General features: G+C 53.3%; 1 protein-coding gene across 2 annotated transcripts in view; it reads left to right on the top strand.

Moving 5' to 3' along the window:
- MID2 (midline 2) overlaps positions 1-27205 on the top strand; it is a gene marked incomplete at its 5' end in the record, with an annotated part of 113963 nt that overhangs the window by 10318 nt on the left and 76440 nt on the right. Inside the window, one exon of one of the 2 annotated variants that reach the window (XM_080365301.1) lies at positions 14662-15383. In XM_080365301.1, coding sequence (XP_080221427.1) covers positions 14718-15383 — 666 coding nt within the window. Of the gene's footprint in view, positions 1-14661; positions 15384-27205 lie in introns of those variants that run through there. The other variant, XM_080365302.1, reaches the window with a different exon arrangement.

Genomic DNA, 27205 nt, shown 5'->3' with positions numbered 1-27205 from the left:
CTGAGAAAGACCATGGTCTGGGCGTGCCAGGTGGAATTGATTTTATGTATCTATGTATCTTTAAACAAATTTTTCTAAAAACTCTTTCACTCCTGCCAATCCTTTTCTTAAGCCTCTGGCCACTGGTGCAGTCCCTGTGTGACCTGCAAAGTGCTGTGCTCCCTTTAGCATCCTGGGGACTTGCATGCCTTTATTATTCCTCACCAGCCTTGAGCTTTGCCATCCGCCTGCGGAGATGCGGCAGGCTTCCCGCAGAGAATCAAGGCAGTTGGATGCTTTCGGAGGTGAAGGCACCTCTGCGTGTAAACCCCGACTCCAGCGAGCCTCTTGAAGTGTCTGTGATTATTACAAATGCAAAATACAGAGCATTTTCTTTTTCTTTCAGATCATTAAAAGAACGCTTCAGTGTTATATAGCAGGTATTGTCTGTGCTGTGCCTCTTGTCGCTAAAAGCCATCCTCTGCCTCCCTCCAGCAGCCTGCAGGCAGGGAGGGAGTGGGGATGGCAGGAGGAAATTACCTTTGTAGTTACCCGCTTCATCTCATGAATTGCATCTAAGGAGAGCTGAGAGGGGTGGCAGGGAGATCTGTTGCCCCTGCATGCCAGCAAAATTACCTCGGTTGCCCCTTGAAGCAGGGAGGAGGGCTCTGGGTGGTGCAGCATGGTGGAGCCATACTGGCTGGGGAGTGTGGGCTGCCGTGCCGTGGATTGGGGTGACGGAGGCAGACGGTGCGTTGTATCCTTCAGAGGATATGGTGGGATTGTGTAATTACTCAGTGTGCTCTGGGGTGCACCTGGTGCTTGACATCAGAGTGGTGGGTTCAAGGGTTGTGCCCTGGTCTTTTGCCACGATCTGATCTGTTAGATGACCTGGTGAGCTGCTTGTTTCTAACTCAGCTGCGTGCGCTCAGGACCTGCCTTGCTCACTTGGTGTTTAATCCCTGTCCTGGCACAAGCTGTGGGACATGGCAGGTAGTGTCCTGCAGCAGCGTAGCCTTACTGGTGTTCTGCTGATAGCCTGGCTTTGATCAGGAAACTCCTCCTTGAGCCCAGGGCTGCTCCTGGAGGATGTGGCATGTCTCATTGCTAGTGGAGCATTCTGTGATGCGCCACGCAAAGCGTGAGGAACCACCATTGTGGGTGTTTGGTGGTATCCAGAGCAGAGGGTGGGACGTGGGGGGCAGGTGGTGGCTCTGCCATACTGGTCCCCTGTGTGTGCTGGAGCCTTCTCACTCTCGCTGTAGAGCATGAGCTCCTTTGCATGGAGATGGTGCTTTGTAGCATGCTGCACTGATAAATGCCCAGGGTGTTCAGGGCAGCACCGGGGGGTTCACATGAGCAGCTGGAAGCACGTTGCTGCTGCTGGAGCTGGTGATGTGTGCCCGTGCACCCCTGTGTCCAGTAATACTAGGCCATCCCTGCTACCTGGGCTGGGTCTTGCCTGGATGCAGGGTGCAAATCTTTCCAAGCAGCGCTGTGGTGATAAAGCCCCGCTGAGTCGGGAGTTGCAGAAAGCAGAGCTTTGTGCTTGCAGGTGGGTGGGCAACACACAGTGGCAATGGCACCGACAAGCTGGAAACATCCAGCCGCTGCAAAGCCAGTGCTACTTGCTCTCCAGTGGTCGGTGGTTTGAGAGATGCAGGAGGTGCAAAGGTGCCAGCAGGTCTGTGCCACCACAGCAGGGTGTGTGTGGTGCCCGTGGCTGCGCCTCTGGTAGGGCAGGGGCCGGCTGCTGGGCTTCCAAAGTGCCTTACCATGAGGCCCGGGCCAAGGGCTCCCAGTGTGGCAGTGAAGAGGTGCAAATACAATTGGCAAAATGATCTCAGTGTTAGGTGAAATCCTGTGGGGGAAAGCTGAACCAGTTGAACTGGTGCTTTTTTTTTTTTTTTTTTTTTTTTTTTTTTTTTGATATGAAGGGTAAAAACCCTTATGTGCAAAAGTGATTGAGGGCTGGAGAGCCCTCTCCAAAGGGATGCTAATGGTTGTGAGTCACCTCGGAGCACCGGGAGCCTGTAGTCTTGAAAGGCTTCAAATGACCTATTTAACGCACTGGCAAAAGGTCCGGGGAGTGCTGAGGTCCGTCTGTCATTCTGCAGTGCTGGGAGGAGGACTGGGAAGTCTGGCTGGCGTACAGAGCACTCCCAAGGGGCCAGTGTAGGAGAACCGTTTAAAGAATTGCTGTGATCTGAAAACAAGCCTTGGTTTGTCCCTCTCTGAAATGAAGAGGTGGTGCCTGCAGCAGCAGCGGACCTCTGAAGTCCTCTGGTCGGGCTGTGGAGGGAGGAGTGGGGTCTGCACCCTCCCCACTGGAGCCCTGCAGCAGCATGGGAGCTCTTGGCTTGTGTCTGGTCTGGTAAGGCACCGATGGCTGTGCCGTGCTGGCGGTGAAGCGGGGCTGAGGCGTGGGTGCGAGCTCCGTCCCCAAGCCTTCTGCGCTGGGACCCTTGGCGTGTGGGTGCACACAGCACCCAATGTTAAGCCCGGGTGCTGCCCAGAGCTGCTGACGCTGGGAAAACCATGTCTCTGAGACACGTCCCTCATGTGCCAGCCGCCTTTTGCGCGGGGAAGTCTGAAATGGCAAAGTCCTGGGCTGATCCCTCGACTCTGGTGGCGTGTCTTCCCTCCTTTTAAATAGTTTGTGTCTTTTTAGCTGAGGTCTGTGGGCCAAGTTACGCTGGTCTGGGTGCCTCTTCCTGAATGTGGCTGGAGGTGGGGGGGAGGGTGTGAAAGTCAGAAATATCTGCTACCTGCATTGTTTCTGCATTGGAGATTAATGCTAATTATTCCCCCATTGTCTTCAGTTCCTGCAGGAAGCCTTGTTTATCTTACCCCCTTCACCAGGAATGCAAGTGAAGGAGCCTGTGCAGATATATTTAAACTTTCACAAAGCAGCACAATAGCCTTTGAATTTCCCGACTCCGTGGCATCTGTCCTCGGAAGCATGGCCGTTGAGTTTAGTGGTTTGGGGCTGTGGAGACTGGAGCGGGCACTGGGCTGGAGCAGCCTGGCGAGGCTCTGGGCTGGCTTGCGCAACTGCCGGCGAGCAGCGTGTAGGCTGGGATCTCTGCGGGGAGGATGGAATAGCCTTTTTCCTGCTGGCAGTGCTGAGCAACAAAATGGGACTGAAGCGACATCATCTGCAGCTTGCTTTTTCATGGGCTCGCGAGGCTGACGCAGCGCTGCGGCACACATACTTTTCGGAGTGCTGTCTGAGCTGCTGTCTGGAGACACACCATAGCCCTTAACAGGCTGAGATGTTGATGGAAACCTTGGTCCAGGTGGCAGCTCCTGGCCCTTCTGGAGCCATGCCTTACTTGCGTGGCCCCATTCCAGTTCCCTCCCTTTCCCTGTGGGGGGCTGCTGGTGCCCGGGAGTGTGGTGGTGGGATGCCAGACAGCGGGCTGGCACTCTCAGGCTCTGTGCCTTTGCTGGGATGGGGCTATACCATGCAGGAGGAACCCCGTCTTTGGTTGAGGATCTGTCTCCCAATAAATGTCCCTTCAGTAGCTGCCTCGATGTTTGCACGGCACAAGGGTCCCGGGATACCACCAATGGTGGGCCAGCTCCGTGTCGTGCCATGCTCGCACTGCAGCAGCAACAGTTCCTTCCCAGGCTTGGGTCTGTGCCTTCTCCTGGCTCTTTCTTGCAGTGGACTTTGCCGTGAGCCCAGCCTCGCCTTTGCTGTGGTCATTTGTCAGCACCTTCTTAAACCCAGCTCCCCTGTGGGCGAGCAGCACCGGTGTCCTGGGGTGGGACTTGGTGGCCTGGCTGGAAATGCTGGAGCAGGGCTAAACCCGGCGTGGCTGGCGGGGCACAGCCCCTGAAAGGTGCTTGCTCATTCCCCAGCACGGTGCCAGTGCTGCAAGTGCTGGAGGGGGCTGCTGCTTCTCCAGCCTCCGGAGAGACTGAGGGGTTCACCCTTGAAATGTGCATCTCCACGGCCGCCCTGCTGCTTCAGATCGGTGTGGGATTTAAGTGCAGCTGCCTGTGCTGCCTCACTTCTGGAATAGTGAAGGAGCTGAGCTTCTGCGGCTGGTGCAGGTAGAAAGCAGGGTGCTGGGTGGTGGTGTGGGGGGTCTGCTCGCTCTGTAGCTAATGGCTGTGGGCCCTGGCAGTGCCTGACATGAGATGTCGGTTGGGTCTTTGCCTGCAGCAGCTCTTTGCAGGACTGGATGCCTCTGTGTGGCATCCGTCTGGGGGCTAGAAGCCATGACGTGCTCTTGAGCCCAAAAGGTTATTACAAAGCCACCAGCTAATGCTGCACTGCATTGGCAGCCATGCCCTCCCCTTGTCCTTGCAGGACCAGGGGCCTCCAGCTGCTTGCAGGGATGTTGCTGGGCTGGAGCTGCATTGCAGACGGCAGCTGAGGAAGAGGGGAAGGACGCAGAGCTGCGGGGTGCACTTGGAGGATGGTTTGGATCAAAAAGCTGCTGCGATGTGTGGTCTGGCAGGAGCCAGCTGGGTGCAGGTCTTTTTTTTTTTTTTTTTTGAGGAGCTGCTGTTGCTGACACAAGTGACACTTGTTTCGCTCGCCCACCTTAGAGCAGCAGCTGGCTGTGCTGGGCACCAGAGGAGAAGCTGTTAGACCCGGGTGACAGGAGAGCAAGTTATCTGCAGGAGAGGTGAAGGAGGGGGAGGGAGGTGGCAAGATGAGCAGAGGAGAGGCTTGGCAGGTGGGGGAAGAAGGATTTGCAGGGGGATGTAAGGAAGGGCTGCTGGTGCCAGGGCCGCGGGAGTGATGGACGTGCCAGTCTGGTGGCATGCTAAGTCGCCAGCTGCTTTTCTCAATGACGGCTGGAAGTGGCTCGTTGCATCGGTGCCAGCCTTGGGAAGGTGGGGCTGCTCCCACCGCTGCCCTCGGAGCCATGCACCTGCAGATATCCCTGGCTCCGGCACAGTGGGCTGGGGCTGCCAGCATCGCCCCGGGCTGTGATGGTGGCTGCTGGCAGAGGGGCAGGGGCTGCCGGGCTTTGGCAGTGCCAGGCAGAGGCACGTGGCAGGGACAGATGGGCACGGCGCGTGGAGAGGTCTGCGATGGGCTGCTGCCTGCAGGAGGGTGAGCCTGGGTGATGCAGTCCCTGGTTTTACTGATTGCTGGAGTGCAGGGGGCCCTGGGGAGCTGTGGTGGTCAACAGGAATCAAAAGCAACTGTGCTGCGCTCCAGGGACCTGCCAAATGGGAGGGGAACGGAAAGATGCCTTGCACCTCTTTGCATCCTGTTGACCCCCGGGCCAGTGAAAGAGATAGCAGGGGAAGGTTACCACGCCGTGCCTGTGGGAATTGCCTCTCAAGGCTCTGGGAGGATGATGTACAACATTGCTGTGTGGGGTTTCTTTGAACTGCTTCAGCTGCTGAGAAATCTGTACAGTGGGATTTCCCGTGTGTATGGCTGCAAGAGCTGGTGAGCAAATTGCAGGAAATCTCTCCCTGATCTGCCTTGCATGTCATAAACTCCAAATATGAGATCCCTCGGGAGCCTTTGGTGGGCACATGCTATGCTGAGGTCCCATGGGAGCGCTTGGGGAGCTGTCACCTCGCTGAGCACATTGCCGAGCTGGGCACCGTTTGTAGGAAAGAGGTAAAATCCCTTCAACCAGGATGTAACTGGAGTGAAAACGAGGGGTTTTGTTTGGTGCCTGTCTGACATCTTGGAGGTAAATGAGGTCTTTCCCTAGTGGAGAGTGTGTGGGCTTTGGCCCGAGCATCCTTGCCCCATGCAGGTACCCCAAGACAAGCTCCCTGGAATTGCTTCTGCTCCCCTGTGAGCTCATCAAAATGTGAGTAGTGCTGGGCTCATGCCAAAGGCTTTGCCTCTATGGGTGAAGCATTCGGCTCCATCTGCAGAGGGCTGTCGTGGATGCTGCTGGGTTTGGGGTGCTTTCAAGGTCTCTGTGAAATATATATATATCTCCGATAAAGTGCCGTGAGGCAGCCACCTGATTCTGGTGAATGGGGAGCCTAGCTTGGTGATGGCTTGTATTCTTGTGCGGTCATAACTGACTTACCAATGCAATCTTTGTGCTTCATCCTACGCCGTAATCCTGTCGGGCTAGGACTAGACAAATACGATGTTAGCAGCTGATGGTTTCACATTGGGTTAAAAACCCCTCCTAATGTCACGAGCTCTCCCCACATTGTGCTTCCCAGCCCACGGGAGTGTGGCTCATCATTTCTGGGCGAATCAGAGGTGGCTGCAGGTGGGAAGGTTTCATGCCATCGCCAGAACAGATAGTGTAATCAGTTGATTTCTGCACAGCTGTAGTAGTATTATTAGCCATCTAAAACAATCGGGTCTGGCGCTGGCAGGAGGAGAAGGATGGCAGGGTGTGCTGGGCGTGGAAGGTGCTGAGCTGGGGCAGTGAATTTGGGGGAGCGTTGGGGAGAGCCTGCTGGGGTGAAGGCTGTTTTTGTACCTAGGAGCTGCAGGGATCCCTGGGGGCTGGTGGAGGCTGACAGTGCTGCTTGACTAATGGAGAGATGTTATCGGGGACAGAAGAGGGAGAAAAGCAGGGGTGGAAAACTGAAGCAGCTGGGAAGGGAGCAGCTCTCAGGGCAGCCCAGATGGGAGCGGTGGCCGGGGGCACGTGCTGGACCGGTGATGCCAACAGCAGGGCTGGAGCACCCTGGCTTGGGGCAGTGACTGCCTGTTGGTTACTAAGGCTTGTGCAGAGTTTACACATTGGGAATAATCCCCTTTTTAGGACGGTGGGGACCCCGACCAGCACTAGTGGTGTGAGCCCCTGCAAGGGGCATGGACTGGGTTGCCGGGAGCCCTTCCCAGCCCTGGGAGCTCCACTCTGTCACTGGAGCTCAGGGGAAAGAGGGTGTTGTGATGAAGCGAAACAGTTTCATCCCATCAGTCAAGACAATGTAGGCAGAGTTGAAGATGAAATTCCCCAGGGGAATAAGGTACTGTGCAAACGGAGAAATTAAAGAGCAACAAATCGCCAGCGTCCGGTGGGCGGCAGCCAGCTCTTCTGAAGGAATTTAACAATGAAGCAGCTGAACTGCCAGCGAAAAGTAATCTCTCATTAAAAGCAACTGCTGCATGGGAGCACAGCCTCTTTTGCTCCATCCTTAATTTAAAGAGGTACAAGAAGAACTGTGGGAATTACAGAGCAGCCAGCTTTATTTTAGCACCAAGCAAATTGGCTGAGAAAATAATTAAAGCTTATGTGGAAATGCCTGTGCTTCAGTGTGATAGATTAAGGACAACACCACATGGCTTTTATACAGGAAATCCAGTTTAATCGGGGGTTGGGTTTTTTTTTCTTCTTTTTTTAACATTGTGATAAGGTGATTGGGGAGAGTGGTTGGGAGGTGAATTATTTGGATTTCAGAAAGCCTCGGACAAATTTGTGCAGTTATTAAGGAAACTGTTGAGGCAGGACTTGTGGGGGGAAAAGCCAAATTCTGTTCAATTGTGCTTGGTTTTACTGGGAGGGAAGAGCAGGCGAAGGGGCAGGCACTGCAGCGGCCTGGCTGAAGGATGCTCTTCGCCATCTGGGGCTTTAAGCTTGAAATTTAGTGTTAAATATGCAGAGCAGCTCCACACGCACCAGCTTATCAAGGTTGCAAGTCAAGCACAGAAAAATTAGGTAACGCTAGGTCTAAATTGGCTGGATGAGCCTGATTGCCTTCTCTCTCTCTCTCTCTCCTATCTTCATTAGGTAGGAAGCTGGTGCTAATTACACAGTCGGGGGCTGTTTTTCCATTTCCCCCCCTAGGATCCCTCTTTCTCTTGGGATAGACCTGTGCCAAGGGCGAACTTAGGGCAGTTGATTGCGAAGGCTGATGTGGTGCTATCGGCAAGGTGGGGGAGTGGAGGGAGCACCCCCCTTAAAATTGGGAAGTGGGTCCCCATGCTGCAGGAAGGTCCTGCCTGGCCGGAGCGAGGAGCAACCTCTTGGGGGTTGGGATGTGGCTGCTGGAAGGGGTGTTTTATTTTTCCCTGAACAGGGATCCAATTTTGAGCTAATTTTCCCAAGGACAACAAAAAGCACCCAGACAACTGCTGCCCAGATTTTATATCCTGCTGTTGTGGAGCCAATTAAGGAAAGGGTTGCCTTTTTTTTTTTTTTAAATGTTTTTGTGTGTGGGTGGAGTAACATAGTTTTTTTTTAAGCCTCATTCTTGCACGTGGCTGAGCAGTTTGGGCTGAAGTTTTTCTGGGGGGTGGGGTGGAAGAAAAATAAAAAAGTGGTGGTGGTGGTGGGAATCACACTTGATGTGGAAAATACCACCCTGAGGAGTTGGCATTTGTCTGAGCAGGTTTCGAGAGCGGAGGTGGTTTGCAGTGTGGGGCTCTGCGGGGCTGGCAAAGCCCTGCCCTGTTCTGGTGCTGGGGGGAGACCGTGACAAACTTCAGGTGGACTTGGCAAACACTGGTGAAAGTGAGGGCTGGCCGAGATGAGGAAGGTGTGCTGGAGGGGAAAATGTGACCAGCCGGCGTATGCTGTTGGGTTTGAAATTCTCTGTAGCGGTTTAGGAAAAGTGGGTGCTGCTGTGGCCGGCTGGGCAGAGGCTGGTGCTTGCTAGGCACCAGGCACCTGTCACCACAAACAGTAGCAAAGCCAAATGCTGGATGGGACTGTTTTGGTTTTAGCCTGACGAACCATTCACAGTTGTACAGTAATTACATGCTGATGCCTGGAGAGCGCTGAGAATTGCATCCTAAATGAATCAAACCCGTAAGTCGTGGGGCTTGGGAAGTGCATCGGCACTCCCTGTGCCCTCTGTCTGGCTGTGGGCAGGGTGTCAGGGTCCACTCAGTGGACTTGTGATGGTTCGTTAACTATGATCTCAAAGCGCAAAAATCAAGGCAACCACGCCAAGGGGTTATGCTTCAATTAAACAGCACAATTTTATTGTTTGCCCATAAAGCGGCATGTGATAGGTAGAAAGACAGAAAGTGAATAAAAGGTAAAGTAAAAAGAAAAGGAAAGAGGTTTATAGCTAGCGCCACGGGTCCAAGGCGTCCATATGGTCCCGGGTCCAGGCAGCGTCCCGCCAGTCCTTCCGATCGTTGTGATCCTTGGTGGGGAAGCTCTCCAAAGTTCAGTTGCTAAGAAGGCATCTTTTTATGCCAAGCAACACACCTTGCTCCTCCTCTGGTCCACGGACTGCCGCCAGTCTCTGCCCTCTCGAGCCAGGTTATCTTGCCCCAGAGGAGGGCAGCTTCAGACCAGGAGGCGTGTTCTTGCATTGTTTTCTGGTTCGTTGTTATGACCACGGTTGTGATCCATCTTCTGGACAGCTGTTATGCGGCCTTATTCAATCCCAGGCCGCAGGGAGCGGCATAGTACTCCTCATACCGTGCAGTTCTCTTTCCCAGGGTCTTGGCGTCTTGGTGTCCATGCGGACCACGTTCCATCCCCAGGTCTCAGTTGGCAATGTTGAGACAATATTGTTCTCTTTAGACTGACTCTTACGCAGGGGTAGAAGGACCAGCTTCAAGAGGTAGCTGTGGCCAAGCCCAAGAAATTAAAAGAAATGGCAGCTGTTGCTTTTAAACACAGGTAAAATTTGTCATATTGATTTTTCCATGGCACAGGGCGTGCTTGGTGTGAATGTGTGTCCAGACTGGTGTGCCAGTACGCGTGCGTGCCTGGCAGAGCAGTGTCTGCTGATGATGTCAGACAGTTGCATTGACTGGGGGGGTTTATGCCAAGTGTTGCTTGGTTTGTCCCTATGGGAGGAAGAGGAGGCTGGGGGTGCAAGTGCTGTTCCCTGCTGCCTGGCCAGCACGGGGGCTGTGGGTGGCACCCAGCGGGCTCCCACTGCCCTGAGCGGCGGCTCTGGTGAGGATGCAGGGACCGCAGCCGTGCACATCTCTCCTGTGTTTGTCCTCTCTGTGGGTCGTTCTTCTTGCCCTGCCTGGCAGCCAGGAGGCAAAAGCGGGGAGGCATGGAGCAGCCTGTGGGGATGCGTGATGCCTGTGGGTCTGTGCACACCCCTGGCACGGGGAGGGTAGGTCACAGTGGTGTAGGTGGGTGCTTCACCCACGTCTCAGCCACTGTACTGGCTGGCAGACACCCACCTAAAGCTGTTTGTCATTGCTGTCGTGCTGAGTAAAGGCACGTCACAGGAAGGACGCTGCATGCCTCTGTGTGTTAGACAGTGGGAGAAATCCCACCCAGGCCTTTCCACGGAAAAAATGTTTTTCTGTTACTGCTTTGTTAGCTGCTGCTTGTAGTTGCTGCCTTGCCTAGGGGCCAGTGCGAGCGTGGCTGGCCGGCCCTTGGGCACAAGTGACGTGGGTCTGTTTGTAACCCATGTTAATAGTTTATAACACTTATATTTAGGGAGTTAATGATTCTAAACAAAGCTGATTTTAATCTAATCAGCTATTCCTCGTGCCACGTCAATCCTGGACATCAAAGCGAACATCAAAGCGAGAGGCATGAAAGGCTTCGAAGGCAGCACCAACTGCTTCGCCCAGGTGCATCTCTTGAGCGAGCTTCCTCATCCCTGCTTTTGCTCCAGCCTGGCTCTTGAGGCCCCCTTCTCAGTTATCGCAGATCTAAAGGATGTTGTCCCAGCAAGGAAAACAACATTAACGTAAGAACTGCCCTCAGGAACAAAACAAAAGGCTGTTTAAACTTTTTGCATCTTTTCTACTCTGACTGCAGCAAAGCTGGACACTTCAAAGGCGCTGGAGTGTGCAGCGCCTGCTCTGTGCGAGGCACTGGCAGTGAACATCTCTCGTGCTGCCCGGCAGGGGCTGTTGGGGAGCTTCTTGCACGAATCCTGATTTTTAAATTCTTTCCCTGATGCTGGTCTGACTCTGAAATGAATTATCTTCTTATCCTTTTCCTTTCTTTTCCTTTTTTTATTTATTTGTGTTTTGCTGGCTGGAGAGAATCTGTGCATGAGCTGGGGAGCTGCGGGGTGCTCTGCTCCCTGTGCCAGGGCTGTACGTGCAGCCAGGAGTGTCAGGCTCTTATGGCAAAGGCAGCTGCTCTACCTGGAGCATTGTAGCAAAGTAAGGGACCAGCCTTGACCCAAAGGCAGTTTGTAAGGTTTTAAAGTGTGAGTGCCCAAGAGGAAGTGCCGGGGAGCTGCCCGTAGCTGCAGTGATGGTGATGGGGGTGTTAGGGAAGTGCAAGGGGAGCCCCCTCGTCCTGCCAGCTTTGGAGCATGGTTGGGGAGCCCAGCAGCTCTGGCTTGCGGCAGGGGACGGCTGCCGCTGAGTGTGCGAGAGCTGCTGGGCAGGCGGCCAGGCACATTTCCTCCCCACCGCTTTCCCATGGTCAAGATGGGCTCCGAGGCTTCAGAAAAGCACCAGGAGCCACAGAGAGGAAGCTGCTGGGAGCCTTTGTGCTCCTCAGGTTTTTCGGGTGCAGCTGCTTTTCCGCTGTTTCTTTCTGGGGAAAAAAAATTAGTTAAAAAAATATATGTGTGCAAGGCTGCATTTGGGCAGGCCTTGATAAGGTTGCTGCAGCATCAATGTATCTAAACATCTAGTAGCTTAATTCTATGAGCATCTTGAGCAGGTGGTAGGGAAGAGCTCAGGATCTCCTCCAGGCACTTGCAAATCCTATTTTGGGCAATTGGGAAGCGGTGGTGTAATAGGCAGGGGCTGGTGCAGGCGGGTCCCAGCAGGGAGGGGATAATTGCCATTTGCAGGCGCTGGAAGTGGCTGTTGGCTGGGGTGGGCAGGCAGAGCCCCCAGCCATGGTTGGGGATGACTGCCAGCATCGCTTCTGGCAAGGGCTGAAGCTGCTTGGTGGGAAGAGGTAGATTGGAAGATACCTGCAAAAGGTGGGATCACTCCTGACCTAATGGTTCCTGGGCTGCAGGTGCTGGCTGGCCCCACTGCCACCTCCCCAGCCTGCCGAGGGGGCTTCCTGGGGCTTTCCGCTGCCCAGCTCTTGCTTCTGCTGTTTCATCCCATCCACGGTTAGATTACAGACCCTTTTGGCAGGGTTTTTCCTCTTCTACCTAAAGGGGAGCCCGTGTACCCTGCCAGGGTGTTTCTGGAGTGGGAACTGGGCTGGTCTGGGCACCCTGTTGCTTCTCATCAGGTTGGCTCCTGCAGCAGCGCTAAGGTGGGGGAGCAGCCCCTGGCAGGGACCCCTTGTCTGTGATCCCAGGGTGGGCATCACTTGCAGTCTGACTCACCGAGGGAGATCTGGAGGCACTGTGTGTGTGTGTGCACGTGCGTGCTGGGTGTCGGGCGTGATCTGGAGCATGGGCGAGCAAGGAGAGGCTGAATCCCATCTGGTGTCACTGCATGTCATCCAGCTGCCTCCCCTTGCTTTGGTGTGGCGTGGGGTAGGGCAGGTAGGGCTGCGGTATGGCAGGGAGAGGCTCCACTCCTGGGCTTCAGGGCATCTTTGGTGGGAGAAACCAGTGTGCAGGTGCAGAAAGGCCATGCTACCAGCCCAGCGAGTGGTGGGACAGGCAGTCATCCTCAAACAGGGCTCACTCATGGCTCATGATGCTCTTAATGGGATGTGCTGGAAGGGCATGGCCATGGGTGGAGGCTCTGCTACCCAGACCTTGACTTTGGGTGTTTGTTTGGTGTCTATAGGCAGCAGAGCAATGCTTGGCTCTCAAACCTGGCCCGTCGCCCATCACTCAAAGCCTTAACTCGTGGGTTTGTGGGAGTGGGATGCAATAATGCCCAGCGCAGTGCTGCTTGCGAGCAAACAAGATGAAGAACGCGCTGTGGGTTGACAAGGGATTGCTGGGCCTGCTGCTGAATTCGGGGTGCAGGAGTTGTCACCGATGATGGCTGCCGGTCTGTGGTGGGACAGAGGCAGTGACATGCAATCGGGATGAAACAGCCAAAGAAGCCGGGCAGGTGGATCTGGGGGATGACAGTGTGCTGTTTCCTGTGGGTGATGCCTCTTCCTGACTTTGATTTAATTAGAAAGCAAAGTCTCATTCCTGGTGAAGGCTGCTGGGATGCGGGCTGGAGAAAGGAATGCACTTTGGGCTTGGAAAAGAGGCGATTGCTTAGGGCTGGGCACCCTTGTTCTGGGATTGCCACCTGCTAGCCACCCAGCTTCGCCTCTTCCGCCTCCAGGGCACAAGCACCAAAGTTCCAAGCTGTTTTCCTTGTAGGCATCCCCCTTGCCAGAGGCCATCTTCTTGTGAATTTGGAAAGAAATGCCCAGCCTGCCCCTTCTGTGCTTCCTGGGCTGGGAACTGCTGCCGCCCAGCTTGTGCTGTCCGCTCCAGCGTGTGCCCCAGTGCCGAGCATCCCCTTGCGGGCTTGGCTCCAGCTGTGTGGCCGGACCCTGCCCTGCTGCCCCTTTGCAGGTAATGAAACACTCCCTCTTCCCGGCAGGAGATGTTCCCAGCCGGTGTCAAGCCCAAGCAGCAGCGTGCTGGTTTGGAGCAGAGCAGCCCCTAAGCGTTCCCCTCCGCCGGGTCCCCGCGGGGGAGCAGTGGGGCTGATCAATTGATGGCTTGTTGGCCTCTCAAGCAGATCAGAGCTGGAGGCAGCGGGGCTGCCGCAAAGCCCACCCCGTCCCCCTTCTTGATAATCAGCCCTCCTGCTAATTAGTGGTGAAGCTGGGGAGGGAAGCATGTGGTTTCTCTCCTTAGCACCTGCCAGGCTGCTGTTACTGTCCCCTCTTGTTCCGGAGACCTGCCAGAAGCTGGCGTGAGATCTGGAGGTGGGCTCGCAGCCTGTGCCCGTGGCGCGGTCGCTGGGTTTTGATGAAGACGGGGCTGCTGCCGCCCGCTCCTCCAGCACGGGGGAGAGGCAGCTCGGTGGCTGCGGGCTGCGTGGAGGGGACAGCGTTCGGGAGCGTGCTGTGGTGCTGGTGGAGGCAGGCCAGCCGCTCGCCGTGCAGCTTGGTGCTCTGAAAGTGGGAGCTTGGAAACACTGTGACAGCAGGTTCGGTCGCTTGCAGAGAGCCTGTTTCCATCATGCAGAAGAGGGGATCTAAAAATATGAGCTTGTTTGCCGCCAGCTGGAGTTGATCTGGGCATCCCTGTTGCTGCTGGAGTGCAGCGGAGGACAGCTGAACTGGGAGCCTGCAGACTGTAATTTTGCTGCTCTTCCTTCCCTGCCCCGCTCTCGAAAGGCAATGGCTGGGGGAAACACGGAGCAGGAGGACAGTACGTTGGAACTCCTGACCCACTTTGCTCAGAGTTTCCAGGACATGATTCGCCTTTTCCCTTCACCAAAAGGAGACGGGACTGTGTAGCTGCTAGGGGAGATACTTAGAGGTTTGTCTTTGCTGTGCAGCAGAGCCTTTATGTGTGGGAACCCAGCGTGGCCCTCTGCTCCAGTCTTGGGCAGCACTCACTAAAAGAAACACGAATCATGTGATTTCTCCTGGTTTTGTCTTCAGCCTCGCTGTGCAAGTCCTCTTCCCTGGCTGGGTTGGCAGGTGACCAGAGGAGCTTGCTGCTGCCCCTTCTCCCTTTCCCTCCAAACAGCTCTCCTGTTCCACAGCATCTCTGGGCACTGGTCCGAGCTGGTGGCTCTGGTCGCTGGGATGGGATGGTGAGAGGCTTCAGCCAAGCCAGGGTGCTTGCATGAGCCTGGCTGGGCTGTAGCAGCAGTGTTGGGGTGCAGAGTGCGTTGGGGGTGTTGCAGAGGTGATGTGTCTGACTCCCCCAGGCTCCTGTTTCTAGTGGAGAGGAGCTGTCCTGGAGAGCCACTGTCTCATGATGTCTCTCTGTTCTCCTTTCTCCCAGGTACCAGACCGCCTTCCCTGGTTTTTGATGCTGAATCAGGATCGTTTTAACTAAAGATGGAAACACTGGAGTCAGAATTGACCTGCCCAATCTGCCTGGAGTTATTCGAAGACCCTCTCTTGCTGCCCTGCGCCCACAGCCTCTGTTTCAGCTGCGCCCACCGCATCCTGGTGTCCAGCTGCTCCTCCAGTGAGTCCATCGAGCCTATCACCGCCTTCCAGTGCCCCACGTGCCGCTATGTCATCTCCCTCAACCACCGGGGCTTGGAGGGTCTCAAGAGGAATGTGACCCTGCAAAACATCATTGACCGCTTCCAGAAGGCATCCCTGAGCGGCCCCAACTCCCCCAGTGAGAGCCGCCGTGAGAGGACGTACCGCAACAGCCCTACCATGTCTGTGGCCGGCGAGAGGATCGCCTGCCAGTTCTGTGAGCAGGATCCCCCGCGGGATGCCGTGAAGACATGCATCACCTGCGAGGTGTCCTACTGTGACCGCTGCCTGCGGGCCACCCATCCCAACAAGAAGCCCTTCACCAGCCACCGTCTGGTGGAGCCTGTGCCTGATGCGCACTTCCGAGGACTCACATGTTTGGAGCATGAGAATGAGAAGGTGAACATGTACTGTGTTGCTGATGACCAGCTCATCTGTGCCTTATGTAAACTGGTGGGCCGCCACCGGGACCACCAAGTGGCATCCCTCAGCGATCGCTTTGAAAAGCTGAAGGTAAGCAGCCGTTGGCGGCCGCAGTGAGCCCATGGGCCAGGCTGTCTGTAGGGGCTCATGTTCGCCGAGGGATGGCTCTTGGAGCAGAAGCTGGTTCCAGGTGCCCCAGGTGGCACCCCTTATTTAAGCCAAACAGCTCCTGAAAGATACGTGGGCTGCAGGACGCAGCCTGTGGGCTCCTCCAGGGCCCTGGTCCCAGGAGGCTGGGCTGGGTCTTGCTTAAACAATTAGAGCAAAATCATTGCTAACTTATTTTTCTCTGGCTGACGTGTGTGCACCAAGCCCAGGGGTTGGACCTTCTCCCCACATGGCCGACAGCAGCACATCATCAGGCACCACGGTACCCTGGGGCTGTTGCCCCAGGAGTGTGGCTTTCCCCTGGGGTTTGTCCTATCCTTAGAGAACTGGAGTGGCAAAGAGTGGCCTGGGGGGACCTGCAGGCACAATTCCCCGATGCTGTTGTGCTCGGACTGTGTCTATTCAGCTCTTGGAGGATGAGAGCAGGATGGGTCGGACTGTGGGCATTTCCTTTTGGAAAGCTGCTCTGCAGCTTCCAGCCCGCAGGCTGCAGTGTGTGGGAACCCTCCTGCTTTCCATAAAACCTCCGCTGCAGGGTTCACCCATGCTGGAGGACCGCTGTGCCCTGAGAAGTGCTCGGGGGAGTGCTTTCATGTTCTCCTCAAGCCAGCATGCGCAAGGCTTTTCTGCTGTGAGAGAGGAGCGGGCCAGGCTCTGGGAAGTAATGGGATATGAGTGGGTTGGGAGCAGCCCTGCGGAGAGGGATTTGGAGATGCTGGTGGATGAAAAAAGGGACATGAGCCATCAACGTGCACTCACAGCCCAGAAAGTCAGCCGTGTCCCGGGTACATCACCAGCAGCATGGCCAGCAGGTCAAGGGAGGGGATTCTCCCTCTCTGCTCCGCTCTGGTGAGACCCCCGGGAGCACTGCACCCAGCTCTGGGGTCCCCAGCGCAAGGAGGACACGGACCTGTTGGAGCGGGGCCAGAGGCGGCCACAGAAATGGTCCGAGGGCTGGACCCCCCCTGCTAGGAGGAGAGGCTGAGAGATCTGGGGTTGCTCAGCCTGGAGAAGGCTCCACGGGGAGACCTTGCTGCGGCGTTTCAACACCTGAAGAAGGGCCGAGAGAGACTTTTTACCAGGCCTGTAGCGACAGGACAAGGGCGACAGTTTTGACCTGAAGGAGGGCAATTCAGCTTGGACATAGGGAAGAAACGTTTTTCGATGAGGGGGCTCAGGTTGCCCAGAGAAGCTGTGGATGCTCCATTCCTGGGACTGGTGAAGGCCAGGCTGGGGGGGGGGGGTTGGGCAACTTCATTCATCTAGTAAGAGTTGTCCCTGCCGGTGGCTGGAGGGTTGGACTAGATGGTCTTCAAAGGTCCTTCCCAACCCACACCCTTCTATGATGCTGCAAGGCAGTGATGGAGCTCCACTCTGCTTCCCGAGTGCCCCAAACTCCTCCTCTGTCCTTCGCCCTCCCATGGGATCATGGTGCTTTGGCTCTGTGCAGATCCCATCCCCGGAGGGGCTGGTCTGAGCAGCCCTCTGTGTCTCCCAGAGGCACCATGTCGAGGGAGGGTGCAGTCTTGTGGAGAAGGTGGCTGGAGGCTGCCCAGGATTTGGAGGCTTCTGAAGAACCCCACCATGGTCCAGTTGCCTGGGGTCTCCCTTCCACCTGCTTCTTGCTGAGACCAGTGTTGCCAGCAGCAGGGAGCATCTTCTCTACGACAGCCCATGTTCTCTGTCCTAATTTCCCCTGAGCTGAAGCTGCAGAAGCAGGCGATCATTCTCCAGCCCCCTTCACTTGGAGCACGTATTGATCTGAACTGAATTACTGCTCTGCTGCTCTTCAGGTAGGAAAGAGCAAACTTCCCAGGGATCCCTCTGGAGTGCTTTGAAGCTTAATTTTTATGCAGTGGCTGTGGTTGTACTGAGTATTATGTGAACCTGTACGGACGATATTTGACCTATATAAAGTTAGAGATCCCTCTCCCCTGTGCATTCTGTGTGAGTCTGCAAAACGCTTTTTAATTCCTTAATATTAAAAAAAAATATATATAGCTGGTCCCGTTAGAGGTTGCATTGGTGAGGCTGTAACTGTGGCAGCAGTCATATTCCTGTTATAAGTCTTCTCATGTGTGTTCAGCTGCTTCTTCCTTGGTCCTTCGTCCCTTCATGTTCTGGTCTTGTTCTGACCAAAAAATGCTTTTCTTGGCTGTTTGTCGTCTTAATGTTTTGAACAAAATCAATCCATCTGCTCTTGTGTTTAAGGGCAGAAGAAATACTTCTATCACTGTAGCAAAAATACAGAAGACTTTTTTTTAATGGGTAGACAGATTATTTTGTTTCCTCCTTTTTTTTTTTTTTTTTTTTTTTTTTTTTTTTTTTTTTTTTAAACCAACTGATGCCTGGAAAGAAACCTTTCTAGATGTCCAGTTTCCTGGGTGGGTTTCCTACCTGCCCTTCTCTAAAGTCTCCCAGACCTGGTGTGACATGCCCAGTGACATCTGCAGTAGCAGGAAGAACATAATTGTAGGTTGTCCTGTACTTTATTTCTGTCTCTCCCTGTGTTCCAGCCATGGGGTCTGTCTTTTGGTAGGTGCTGCCAAATAGCATCGGTGCCACTGCGTGCCTGTGAAGCGCCTGGGGTCCATGGTGGCTGATGTTTGCCTTCAGACCTTCATTTGCTTGTCTTGTCTTTGCATCACTCCTCACCTAAGCTTCCCCCAGTGTGCAGAGCAGTGCCAGCAGCCTGGTCCATAGTCCAGGACATTCTTTTTCCATGAGGAAATGTCTCAATTAGCAAATTGGAAACCTTAGAAAGAAATGACCATGTATGTTTGCACACAATAAAACCCAGGGATGGAAATTAAAACCTCTTAATATTATTTTCTCCCTAATCTGGCCCATGTCAGCCAGCCAGGCATATTCATCCGAAGACAAAAACCCTTGACAACCTAAATTGCTTCTTCAACCAGCCAAATTTTGCGGGTTGCCAGAACACTGGGTTTTTTTCTTTTCTTTTTTTTTTTTTTTTTTTTTTTCCTCCTTATAAACAACAGTCTTAAGTGATTTTGGAGGAGGAGGGAGGATCTCCTATGCTGGAAACATTCTCTCTGTTCTTTTCATCCTGCCCAGGTCCCCATTTGGCTGCAGGAGCCGCAGCTGAGTGGGGCAGCAGGGAGAGGGCGGCTGCGGGAGGTGTGCTTTCCTCCCAGGCACGACCGCTGCGTGGGGGCACCTTGGTCTGTAATCCTCGCCTCTGGCTGCACATCGGTTGGGCTTTTTTTGGATGGCTCTCTTCCTAATGCCCTACCTCTGGTGCAGCTATTGCATGGGATCGATGCCAAGTTTTACCAGCAGAGTCAATATTTTCATTAGTATTTTGTGTTGTTTTCCTCATATGGCCTCAGTCTATAGTTCTGACCGCGATGCATGCTCTGGCAATACTTGCAAGTATCTGAAATACTTGAAATCATTAAAAACATTCTGGGATGGGAGCACAGGTGGGATGCTGCCGCCCGGGAAGCTGCTGCCAGTGGGGCTGGCTGCTCCCCAGGGCAGCCGCCTCGCCCCCAGGTCTGCCCGAGGATCCCCTGTGCCCCATGGCAGGGCTCTACCTCATTCCTTTCTCTCTTTCAGTCATTAATCGGTGAGTTACGTTGCAGCCAGCCTGCTCTTAAAGATCTGTGGTACGCTTGGGCATTGAGCAGTGAGCAGTTGCTCTTAATCTCTGGCTTTGATCCCATAGCTAGAGCAAGCTGGAAACGCCTTTCAAGTTGGTTTTTTTTGATGGAAAATTGGGGTTTGAACTGAGTAACTTCATTTTGTCAAAAGGTCTGTGCTTTCTACAAAAATCTTTGGTGTTTTGGTTTTTTTTTTCTTTTGCCCCCTCTTTAGAAGAGCTGCATGCCTGAAAACCATACCGTTGTGTTTAAACCATAACCCATCCCCCGGCACTTGCCTTCCCCTCTGAGTTTGTTTCGAATCAGAAATCTCTAGTGTGCACCTGCAGCGTGACTTCCCCGTGGACGCTCTGCAGCAATCTGTCCATACCATATTATACACCCCAAGGTGTTTTAGGAAACATCCTTAATCCTTTTTAACACGTTATGGCTTTTTTGTGTGTGCATCTTCAACTCCACTTGTTTATATCATAAAGAAGCTGGAAAGGGCGAGCAGTTTTCCTGAACTGCAGTAAATCTGAGTCATGAACATTGCTGTGCCAAGGTCTTGGGTCTGGTCTGTGGCTGCTCACGTAATGCCCGTTAGTTTGGAATAAAGGAGTTCTTGCTCTGATACTGCTGCTCTTTGCCAGCACATAATTCTGCACCTAGTTCTTTGCAGCCCAGGAGCTGGTTCATCCATAGGGGCAGCCCTGTTTGCCATGCGCGTCACCTCGGACGTCGGCCGCTGCTGCCAGCTCAGTCAGCTGTTGGCAGAAATGATGCACACGCCAGGGATGCTGACAGTGTAGGATGAACCACAGTTATTTCCAACCCTGGCCATCCAATGTTGCTAGATTTTCTGTGGCAAAACCATCTACCTGTTCTTGAGATGATGGAAAGGGTTATCCCAGCTCCCTTCCCCTGTGCTGGGACTCACAGCTGGCCCTTGTTGTGAGATGGGAGCCTGGGTCTGGGAGCATCTGAATTTGAGAGGGGAACACGTGGGATGCCACACAGGATGGGGTGGAGGTTGAAGCGTTGGAGTCACCAGTGTGCTGTGGGAGCATGTCCAGCAGCTTTCCAAAGCTGGGATGCAGTGGTATTCTGCTTCCCCGGGAAGGCTCCATGCCCAGAGTTACCAGCTACAGAGACCGCAACAGAAGGGGAAAAATAGTCTTTCGTTTGTTTTAGAGTGGCTCTTTGTAATAGAGTGGCTCTTCTCCAGTGCTGCACTGAAGTGCTTGGAGGCCTGTGGCTGTGGGCGGTGAAATAGCAGTAGCATCCTGCCAGGCGGGTGGTGCAGGTGAGGACAGGCGAGTTGGTGATGCGGGAGGGACCTGGAGGGAGGGCAAGAGGCGTGATGCTTTCAAGGGGTTGGATTTCTGCCCATGTTTTCTGCTTGCTTTGAAGTTTCGGCGTTTGCTAGTAGCAACCTTTTTGAGTGGGTCCTGCCACAGTATGACCCGCGGTGCCGAGACCCGTGCTGAAATATTCATTTGTAATCCTGCACTGACAGACGCTGCTCAATCAGAAGTGATTGCCTTGTGCTGCTGCTTTTTGCTCATTTACAGCTGCAATGGGTAGAGAAAGAAATGCTCCTTCCCTTCTGCCTCACCGGGCAAGCTGGCATTCATGTGAACATTCGCCCTGGTAAGGGGGCTTGGGCATCTCTCTCTGCTTCAAGCTGGCCTGCCCAGCCAGAGCCTTGAGAGAGGGCATGTGCCAGGCTTTTCAGGCAGAGGCTGGGCACGCTGCTGGTCGAGGCTTTGTTTGGTGACATAATTCCATTGGCACAGAGCAAGGTGGCTCCAGGACCGTCTTGGCTTTGAGGCAGCACCCGTTCAGCTGGGAGAACCTGGTGGTGCCTTCAGAAAGCAGACCTAGGTTCGCGTTGCATATCTGAAGGCATCTTCCTATCTCTTGTCCTCTTGAAGCTCACCTTAAAGGTCACTGGCTGCCCAAAACTCCCCTAGCATGGGCTCCTGGGGTGCCACCTGTGTGTGTCTTGGTGTGTGCTTTGTCAGCCTTGGACTACTGCTCCTGCCAGGTTGCTCAGGCCTTTTCACGGTGGTGAAGCATCCTATGGACTGGGTTCGCTTGCTGGCAGCGTTGGCCTCTGCTTCCCCAACCCAGCGGGCAGCGTGGGCACTCCCGCTGCCTGAGCCTGGCTATGAGTAGTCAAAGTGCATCAGGATTTTGGTGTGTGTTTTCCATCTCTGTGTGTTCAGGAAGGATCAAGATGTTGAATGCAATCAGCAGCAGAGAAGTCTGTCAGCTCGGCTTGCTAGCTGAAAATCGACATTAAAAGATTAAATTAAAAATGTATGCAGATTAAGAGCAAAACTAATGGCTTGACCTAGATAAAGCAGGCGCCTAGGACAGCAGCGCGTTATCTGCCGAGTAAAATCTTGGACAATTATAAATTCAGATTGCTTGAAACTTGTAATTACAGTCCTCTGTGGAGCGCTGCCCTGCCCCGTGTCCTGCCTGCGCCAGCAGTGCTGCTGCTGTGCCAGGGCCGGGCAGGGGTTATGCTGCGCAGCGACTCCTGCAAGGGAGAGATTACAGCAAGAAAGGCTTTGACTGAAGAGCTCTGGCTGGCTCCTCCCGTCTGTGATTTGTGGTGGAAGGAGTTTTCAGAGGAAGGATTTTGCCTTAATTATTCGCTGCTGTCCTTCGCTTCTCCATCTGCTCTGTTCCCTTTGCAGGAACTGGCTAAGGGCTAGCTCAGAGGAGGCTTTTCCTTTGCTGTTGCTGAGTCGTCTCTAGATTGACAGGCTGGAAATATTAAAAAAAAAAAAAAAGGTGTTTTGTAACACTTCTGTATCTGCTCTTTGCTAAAGGAAGAGCAGTAAGGTGGAAGGCCCATCATCTGTTACGCTTCTGAGGGGTGCGCTGCCTCCAGCATGCTTATGTGAGTGGGGCTCCGGATTAAAAAAACCTAAAAATTCCCTGTGCTAGACAAATTGTGTGCAGAAAAGCTGATTGTTATTCAAACGCTCTTAAGCAAATGGTGGCATAGAAAAAAGGCAAAAAACCCTCACCTTCATGCTGCAATATAGAACTTCTTCACCTAGGGACTCGTGAACATGTTCTCACTTGCCCTGTGAATCACTGAGATTGCTGCTTAATTTATCATTTACTGTACTGCCATGGGGCTAAACTGAATTTTTCTATACATATGTATGTATATTTATATATATTTCCTCCATACAGAGAAGAGTTAGCTGAGAACAAAGGTTACAGTTGTGACTGCTGTAACTCCTACACAGAACACGAGGGGCTGTTAGCAAAAATACAGAAAGCTCTGGCTGTGCTGTAGCTGGCGGCTTCTTTACCCTTAGCCAGCAGCAGATACGCTTCTGCTGTGTCTCTTTGAGACCTGCCTAGAGAGGGAGATGCAAACCCAGCTGCGGCTTGCTCCAGCCCAGGTTTGCAGCAGTGGGAGCTGGAACCGCCCTGCTGCTTTGGGGACCCTGGCAGCGTGGCACTTGGTCACCGGCAATGCTGCAACCCCTGCCACACTGGCGGAGTGGGGCTGAGCCCCTCTTGGCCACAGCCCTGGCTTAGCCACGGTTCAAGCTCGCCTACGGTGGTTGCGGTGCTGGTGCAGGCAAGTCGATCCCTTGGGGCTGTGCTGGGGAGCCAGGTGCTGGCACCACAACCTGCCACAGCTTTGGGACCATGAGCTGGGGCTGCAGCTGCCCAGATCGTCAAGAGGCACCCTAGGGCAAGCAGAGCCCCTGCCTTCACCTGCCAACTGGCTCCTCAGCCTTACCTGCTGCTTCTTTTGCTTTCTGTGCACAATTCCAGGCATCTCTGCTCCCTAACAAGCTCCTGAGGCTTTTTAGCATTGGCTTCTTTCTCCTAAGGCAGGTAGTGTGTGGGGGGGAAGAAACACAGCGTGTTTTTATTGTTATCTTGGGCTGAATTTGTAATCTAGTGTCTGTTATAAGTGATCTCTCTGAGCAGGGGGGAGCTGTGGTCCAAAACATGGTCCCCAGCATAGGGTTATCGTCCCCGTCACTTTGCAGTGGCCCTCAAGTGACTTGCAAAGCAACAGTCATTTAACAGATGTTGAGCGCGGGCAAATGAGCATCTTGCCTCATCCCTGATGCAGGTGAAGGCCTTTGATCATCTGCCAGGCTCCCCTATCAAGTGACTGCCCTGGCCTCCATCTGGCAGTTCAGTGTGCCCTTTGGAAGCCGTGCAGCAGGAGACAGTTGCTGCTTAGGGCTTGGATGCCAAAATTGGAACCACTTGAGGACCCCTTTCATGGGAAATTGCAAAAGGTCCTAGGAGGTCTGTCACTTCTGCGTGAGCCAAGGGCTTCTGCAGCCATGCTCAGCCCTGTGGAGGGGATGGTCCCCAGGACCTGGCATGTTCTTCCCATGGAGGTGGAGGCTGCTGGGACACAGGGAAACTCCATGCACTGGAAGCTGTAGCGGTGAAAATAAGGCTGGCAATAAGTAAGGCTGAAAATACAGCTTGGAGCAGTGGCCCTGCTTTCATTTTTTTTGGTATGCCAGCAGGAAGCATCAGGGATGCAGGGTGGACTGCGTGTTGGTCTGTCTGCCTTGGAGCTGCTGCCCAGTGTCACAGGAGCCCTGAGAGGCCAGAGGAGGCTCGTGAGCATGTCTGGGGCTGGAGGCATCTTCCCGCAGCCTGGGCTGCCCTTGCTGCTTTGCTCAGGTTTCACTGAAAACAGTGGCATTGTGCGTTGGGGGAGCTGCTGTGGGTGTCGCGCCGGGGTGGCTGGCAGCATGGCACTGCTGCAGCGGAACGTTTGCCTGTGGAGCACGAGGCATACGGAAACACAGCATCTTCCTGGCTGCTCTGCCCTGCAGTAGGAGAGGGATCAAAACGTGGCTCGGTGTCTGATCAGCTCCCAGTTCACATTTTCCGTTGGCACGGTAGGGTGTAAGTGGTGGTAGCTGCTTAAATGCTGTTGGTTTGTAGGTCATGGGGACCAGCAGTCAGCTCTGTGTGCTTTTATTTTTTGTTTTGGTTTGGTTTTACCCAGAAATCTCCTGAGGACAGCTTTGATTTTTTTTATTATTATTATTAAAAAGAACTATTATGGGTCTTGAGATAGCAGACCTGAGAAGCTGCATTGGTTAGCTTAATCTCTCGCTTTTTCCACAACTGCATTCACATCTGAGATTATTTCAGTGTTACTATCTCAAGAGCAGCTTGAGCTGGAAAATGAAAGTGTGAAGCTGTGCAAAAATCACTTGGTGGTGCTTTGTTTGGGATGAGGCTAAAATCTCCAGCCTTCATGTCCTGTGAGATAGCAGGCTAGAACTGAAGTCTGTGGAAGAAGCAAGATGGGAAGCAGGTGAAGTTATTTTTAAATAACAGGTATCACCTTCTTTTATTAAAGTCCCCCCTGAAAAGTGCCTTAATTTCAGAAAGTGGCTGGTGGCCCATCTGTTCACCTGTTGCATCAGCCTCAAGGAGTAGGAAGTGATGAAAATGGTGGTTAAGGATATGAATAAGTTTCACCCTCGTTGGGCTTGATAAACAGAAATTCATTATTCTTATCAGCTGTGTGAACGTGGGGACAGTGGGGCATAGAAGCTGGGGATCATATGAAGCTGTGGGCGTGGGACACTGCTGGAGAGGATGTTTGTGGAGGCTGGTGGGCTTGGAGAACTGACTTGTTTTGGGAAGTCATTTGGGAAGAATGAGCGTGCTGTTGGCCTGCTGCCTGCTGCTGCTTAGTGCAGACCCCGTGGTTACGGGATGTGGCAGAAGGTGAGTGGCTGTGCCTGGGGCAGTAAGGTCAGAGGAGGAAGGAGAAGGCAGGTGTGGGGTGTCAGGGCATCAAGACAGCAGCTTCTTGCTTTGGGAAATGTCTCACTTAGGAATTTGCTGGCTTTTGGCGGGTGAGGTACTGCCAGGAGCGCCAGACAGTGTCTTCCATGTGCTGGCTTTCGGGATGGGTTTCAAAGGTTGTAGCTGACATGAATGCTGCATCTGCAATCTTGCAGCCAGCCTGCTGCAGCCTCCCAGCTTGAGGGCTCCTCCAGGCCTTTGGCATGGCAGCAACAGAGCATCGGATATGCTTTCAAAAGCACAAAGAGGAGGAATAAAAGTCCCTGAACCTTCCTGCCACCAATGTTGGTAACATGCTCATGATGAGCTCATGTGAGCCCTGTTTCTTTTCATGCCTAAGGATGAGGCTAGAGGATGCTCAGACCACGTTGTCACTTGCAGGGACACTGCTAGCATCTCCATGCTATCCCTTATATCCCTTATGAGTAGTATTTGCAACGGTAGTTTGCTTTTATTTTAATTAGCAGCAGTGATCAGACAAGGTTTTGAAAGTATCATCAGGCAATGCTGAGGGATGCTCAGCTAGTCTAGGGGCTGCTGTGCTTCTGGTGCTGCTTTTCCTGTTGGACAATGGCACGTGTTGTACCAGTGCAGTCTGCGCTTTCTTGCTGGGTACCCAGCTGAAGGATGCTCTTTGAAGATGTAAACTTCTTCTTCACTCTGTAAACAAACAGGGCTTGCAATGGGATGTTTCCACTCCAAGCTGCCCTGTGGTGCTTTCATCAGGGGGCTCACCGGCAACAAAAACGCATCCCGGTTTTTGATACTGAAGGGGGATGGGGAATTTCTTTAGCAGAAGTTGTTGCACGGGTAAATGAGAACTGAAAAATTTATGAGCATGTCAAATTGTACAAGTGTGGCAGCTCCAGATCGTTAGGTATTAAATTCTTCCTTAACTGTATACCTTATGATGATTGACTCTTGCATGGTGATTAGTTGGGTGGGAGTAATTCTTGTGGAGGTGCTGCTTGTACGTCCTGCCAGCACCAGGCAGGACATGGAGGGAGATGCAGGTGCTGGAGGTACCTAATTTCCTGCTCAAGAGGGCTGCGGAGGAGCTGGAGTGTGTTGCAAGGGAAGGGGCTTTCTCCCTGCAGCAAGAGCCTGGGCTTTATGGCCCTTTGTGAACATTTGCTTGCTCACATCCTACACCTTGGGGCTTGAAAACTGCCAAGAAGGTTCACGATGAGCAGAAAAAAGTCGCTGGTCCTTGCTTCCTTGGAGAGGGATCTGTTCCTGTGTGCCAGGAGGAGGGAGGCATGGAAAAGAGCAGCAGGATGCCAGGGAGCAGATGCCTGGAGCTGGCCTGTCTGCGCTGGAACCTCGTCGCTGCCTCTGACCCGGCTGCAGCTGCCTTCCCGAGACCGTTGGCTGTGCTGGTGCCTTGATCATCTGGATGACAGTCTGGCAACCTCAACCCAACACGGACTTTGGGAGGTGCTGTGCTTTGGCTGCGCCAACGTTGTGCTCCTAATGCACAACTCTGCCAGGCGGTGGTTGTTCTGGGCCTGAGAGACTATGTTCAAATGCTGCAAATAATGATGTCTTCAACATCTGCAGAGTCCAGCTGTGGCTTTTACTGGGCTCTTCAGCAGCTGGCGTGGTGTCTGTCAGACAAGCTTATGTGTGCGGTGACAGGTTTAGCAGTTGAGGTTTCGGTGCTGTTTCTGGAGAAGGGGAATGGTCTCTGACATCTAATACTTAATGCTGCTTTCCAGTATAAATGAATCTATGCCAGTCCTTGAGCCGTGGCCCCGTAGTCTTTTCAAGCCAACTTATGTTCCCATCAAACCTAATGTTTGTTCTAGTCATCCTTTGTCCTGTGATTTAACACATTCCCCGTCCCCCACCCCCAACAGACTTGTTAACAATACAGATACTTTTATGTTGTAGTTTTCTTTATAGCATCTCTCTGGGTGCCTCAAATCTGTGTTATCTTTTGCAGTTTCTAAATTCCCATTTATTCCTGATGCTTCTCTCCATGTTCTCTTGCTGTTGCTCTGCAATACAAACCCTTTCACGGAAAACTTACCCCCTTGCATGATTTCCTTCCCAGAACAGGTACTTTTGTTTCCTGAAACAACTGCTAGCCATTATCTTTTCAAGACTTCTGTTTTGTGATGTTTTTAAGGGTGCGAGCTGGACTTCTATTCTTTTAGTTCTGCATGAATAAGTTGTGGGTTTTTTTAAATAATAAAAAGAATTAGTGTAACTCCAGGTCCCGTGGAAAGTCTCCAGCGGTGGAGGATTCCCTGCATGGGAGGTGATGCTCCACTAGCTGGACAGTGTTACCTTGTG

Source organism: Falco punctatus, assembly GCF_963210335.1.
Source record: "Falco punctatus genome assembly, chromosome: 15".
NCBI classification, from domain to species: Eukaryota; Metazoa; Chordata; class Aves; order Falconiformes; family Falconidae; genus Falco; species Falco punctatus.
Note: the sequence above shows the minus strand (reverse complement) of the source record. Positions and strands in the feature narration are given on the sequence as shown.